This window comes from Chiloscyllium plagiosum, chromosome 13 (assembly GCF_004010195.1).
Source record: "Chiloscyllium plagiosum isolate BGI_BamShark_2017 chromosome 13, ASM401019v2, whole genome shotgun sequence".
NCBI classification, from domain to species: Eukaryota; Metazoa; Chordata; class Chondrichthyes; order Orectolobiformes; family Hemiscylliidae; genus Chiloscyllium; species Chiloscyllium plagiosum.
This window is the reverse complement of record NC_057722.1, coordinates 12,248,321-12,252,608: the sequence shown is the minus strand read 5'-3', so window position 1 is coordinate 12,252,608 and position 4,288 is coordinate 12,248,321. Positions and strand designations below refer to the sequence as shown.

Sequence of the window (4,288 nt, the reverse complement as noted above, 5' to 3'; positions counted from 1 at the left end):
AAAAGAGACGTAAGGGGCAACTTTTTCATGCAGAGGGTCGTACGTGTATGAAATGAGCTGCCAGAGGATGTGGTGGAGGCTGGTACAATTGCAACATTTAAGAGGCATTTGGATGGGTATATGAATAGGAAGGGTTTGGAGGGATATGGGCCGGGTGCTGGCAGGTGGGACTAGATTGGGTTGGGATATCTGATCGGCATGGACAGGTTGGACCGAAGGGTCTGTTTCCATGCTGTACATGTCTATGACTCTATGACATGCACTGGAGGGCTTTCCCTGGAGTTGAGATGTCACAAAAATTATAATGATGTAGTGTAAGAAGACCATAACCCAATGTTGACAGACAAAGTAATCCTGAACTGGGTATATTTGCAGGACTTTAAAGCAATGCTGATAACAGACAATAAACCAAATTCAGTAAAAGAATCAGAAGGGTAGACTTTTTGCTGGAGGAGAAACTATTTTTGCTTAAGCCTGAAAATTAATGGTCAAAGGGTAGGAAAGTCTGCAACAGAACAGAAGCAGGAATCTTATTTAAAAAACAATAGTTTATCTATTTGTTTATCACAATCTCAGGACATCCCAAAATATCTTAGATGATAAAAGTGAAATCCATCACAGGTCCAAAGGACCATAGGCTGTTCATTCATTAATGGTGGTAAGTTTAACGCGAGGATCATCACGCCTCATGCGAGTGGGGAGGGTGAGAACAATGAAGTCCTTTTGAAGTGCTGACACACCTCTACATAGGTGCAATCAATTTGCATTGAGCAAACTCCCATAAACAAGATAAACGATGGTCAATGGGTTAAATATTGGACAGGAGAAAACTCCACATCTTTGAATAATGTCACATTATTAATTACTTTTAAATTGGTGTTGACCATTTCTTTTGCAACACTGTGGTCCACATCTCTAATATTATCATCTATAAACCTACTATATCGAAAAACTATTCCTCTGCTTCTGGCACCATCCCATACAATACGAAAACTAAATAATATTCATGTAACAAGGTCCAGGTACTAAGCATTTCCAAAAAGACAGAATCTAACTATATCTTCTTGATATTCAATGGCATTAGCATTGCTAAAACCCCCATTCTTAACATCCTGAGGTCACCACTGAGCAAAACTAAATCAGCAATATTAATATTATGCTACAAGAGCAGACCTAAGATTGGGAATTCTGCAAGAAGAAATTCCTGAAGAGCTTGTCCCTCATCTACAAGGAGCAAATCAGGAATTTGATGGAATGCTCTCCAATTGACTGGATGGATGCACTTCAAACATCATTCAAGAAGCTTGACACCATCCAAGATAAAACAGTCCAAAATTGTGGTGCTGGAAAAGCGCACTGGTTGGGTACCATCCAAGGAGCAGGAGTCGACTTTTAAAGCAATAGCTCTTCATCAGGAACATTCCTGATTAAGAGCTTATGCTAGAAACGTCAACTATCCTGCTCCACGGAAGCTGCCTGACCAGCTGTGCTTTTCCAGCACCACACTTTTTGACAGTTTTATCACCAGCATCTGCAGTCCTCACTTTCTCCAATGTAAAAACAGTCAGCTTGATTGGTGCCCAGCCACCACCTTCAAAATTCAATAACGCCACGTCTGCTATTTACAAAATGCACTGCCTTAATTTACCAAAGACTGTTTCGACAACACCTTCCAAACATACAACCCCTACCAGCTAGAAGAACAAGGGTAGCAGATGAGTGGGAGCAACATCATATGCAAGCTCGCCACCAACCCACAACCACCTTGACTTGTAACCATATCACTGTTACTCAGTTCCATTGCGTCAAAATGCTGGAATTCTCTTCCAAACAGACTTTGAATGTACCAAACTCATTCGTTAGTGGACTACAGCAGTTCACTACCACCTTCTCAAGCACTACAAACACTGGCTTCGCCACCAATATCCATATACTATGATTGTAGCCACTGTACAGTGCTAGAGACATAATCCTTGGTCTTGTACATATTCTAACTTTGTCCACACTGTGTTGATGTTCATGAAGCAACACAAGGGAATTCAGTTGCAGACTGGATAACCTTTTTGCTTAACAATTCATTTTGGTGCACAAGCATGACAAGAAGGACCAGTTGCTTCCTACTTGAAATGTTGAACATTTCTGTCCTTAGCTAACATTGTTGGAAATAACTTTGATGCAAGTTTAGATCCACAGTCCATTGATGTACACGCTACCTTGCAGCCTACTCTTAAAACGCATTAATCACATTTTTCTTTGCAGAGAGAAGATATTGACAACGGAAGACCAGAGCCACTGAGAATAAAGAAGGTGCGGGGTTGCTGTTTGGATTTAGGGTATAGATTCCCTTCAGTTGGTATGATGCAATGCACAGCTGAGATTTATCTGCCATTCATCTGTCACACTCCCATTCACACACCACGTGTACTTTGGCAGATTTTCATGCTTTCCTTCCCACCATGACTTCTGTCGATGTCTTTTTGTTTTGCACTCCCCTGGCCCATCTCCAAACCTGTCCCATGATTATCCATTTTTGTCTTACACCATCATCCCTTTTGTCACTTGATCGTTCCACCGGTCATCCTATCACAGACCTTACATTAGCTTTACAAACGCCAAATAACACTTCAAAGATCTCCCAGTTCTAACGAAAGGTCTAAAATGGTAATGTATTTTCCTCTCTCCAGTAATGCTGCCTGACCTGCTGGGTGTCTCCAGCATCTCATTTTTATATCAGATTTTCTGTAGACATTATCTTTGTGTTATTGTTGCCCTCCATGTGAGAAGGGAGATAGGGCTATTTAACAAGTCATTCAAAAGACATCATTTTTGACAGTTCAACTTAAAAATCACTCAACACCAGGTTATAGTCCAACAAGTTTATTTGGAAGCACAAGCTTTCAGAGTGCTGCTCCTTCATCAGGTGGTTGCCCTGATGAAGGAACAGCACTCTGAAAGCTAGGGCTTCCAAATAAACCTGTTGGACTATAATCTGGTGTTGTGTGATTTTTAACTTTGTACACCCCAGTTTAACACCGGCACCTCCAAATCTTGACAGTTCAAGACTCGTTAACACTGCACTGAGATGTCAATCTGGATGGCTCCAGTCTGTGGTGCAGGGCTTGAACGCACAAGCATGCGACTTAAAAGAAAGTTGCTTGCTGGAAGGCCATGTGGGTTTTGGTTAGATTAGATTATTTACATTGTGGAAACAGGCCCTTCGGCCCAACAAGGTTAGTTGAATAGCAGCATTTTTGTTTCTCAAGGAACCAGGGGTGGGTTTTCCAGTTTCAGCAACATTAAACAGGACTCTGGATCTCTTGAGCCTGACAACTGGCCAACGAGTGAATGATCCTCTGAGTCATCTGTCAGCTTCTGCTATTAACTGCGTGCCTTCACTCCCTTGATACCAAGTTTTGGAAATTCCCTCCTAAGATTCACCTCAGCCCTACTCCTCTCACTCGCCTTTTAACCCCATTCGTCTTCGTATGTTGCTGTCGGTTTCACTGTGATAGAAGCGCCTTGGAGAGTTCTGTTACATTCGAGGCGCTCTATAAACGCAGAGTGTTGTTGATAAATTGAAGTGACTGGTTTAGGGAGCGACGCAGAACTACCCAGCAGACTGATTCCAAGGCGGGGATCGAAGGGCCTGCCAAGTCGGGGCTCCACGCTCACCAGCCGCCCAGGCCCGAGATCAGGTCCTGGCGGACCAACACACACCACCACCCCATCCTGTTCCTTACCGTCTCCGTCCGGGTAAAAATCATCCTCCAAATCCATGGCCGCGGGCAAACGATAGCCCGCGTCGGCTCAGCCCCGACAGCGCGTACCTTCCGCCCGGCGTCTCTCCCCAAACTAGAAGCGGCGCTGGGGCCTACAGATCCAGCATTACTGCGCATGCCCGCCGGCCAGCCGGCCGGAGGTCGCGGAGCACGTGATCGGCCCGGCGGTTAGAGGAGAGATTCCAAACAGAGGCCATTCAGCCCATCGATTCTGCTCCGCCGTTCAGTCATGGCTGATAGGCATTTTAACCCCATTCTCCTGCTTTCGGGTGGAAACGAATTCCATAGATTAACCACTGTCTGGCTGAAGAAGTTTCGCCTTATCTCCGTTCTAGAAGGTGTTCCCTTTACACTAAGTCTTAGTCTCTCCTACCAATGGAAACATCTTCTCAACTTTTACTCTGTCCAGGCCATTCAGTATTCTGTAAGTTTCAATTAGATCTCCCCCCTCATCCTTCTAAACTCCATCGAGTATCGACTCAGAGTCCTCAAACGTTCCTCAAATGTTA

The 4,288-nt window shown here is 44.1% G+C and overlaps 1 protein-coding gene across 5 annotated transcripts in view; it reads right to left on the bottom strand.

Annotated features, from left to right (window-relative positions):
- LOC122555771 (protein IWS1 homolog A) overlaps nt 1–3,932 on the bottom strand; it is a 57,108-nt gene extending 53,176 nt beyond the window's left edge. For 2 of the 5 annotated variants that reach the window (XM_043701889.1, XM_043701890.1), the window contains exon 1: nt 3,741–3,928. In XM_043701889.1, the coding sequence (XP_043557824.1) occupies nt 3,741–3,777 (37 nt within the window). In that variant the 5' untranslated portion in view covers nt 3,778–3,928. Of the gene's footprint in view, nt 1–3,740 lie in introns of all 5 variants that reach the window. The other 3 variants (XM_043701891.1, XM_043701893.1, XM_043701892.1) reach the window with 3 other exon arrangements.
- Nucleotides 3,933–4,288: the final 356 nt, after the last annotated feature.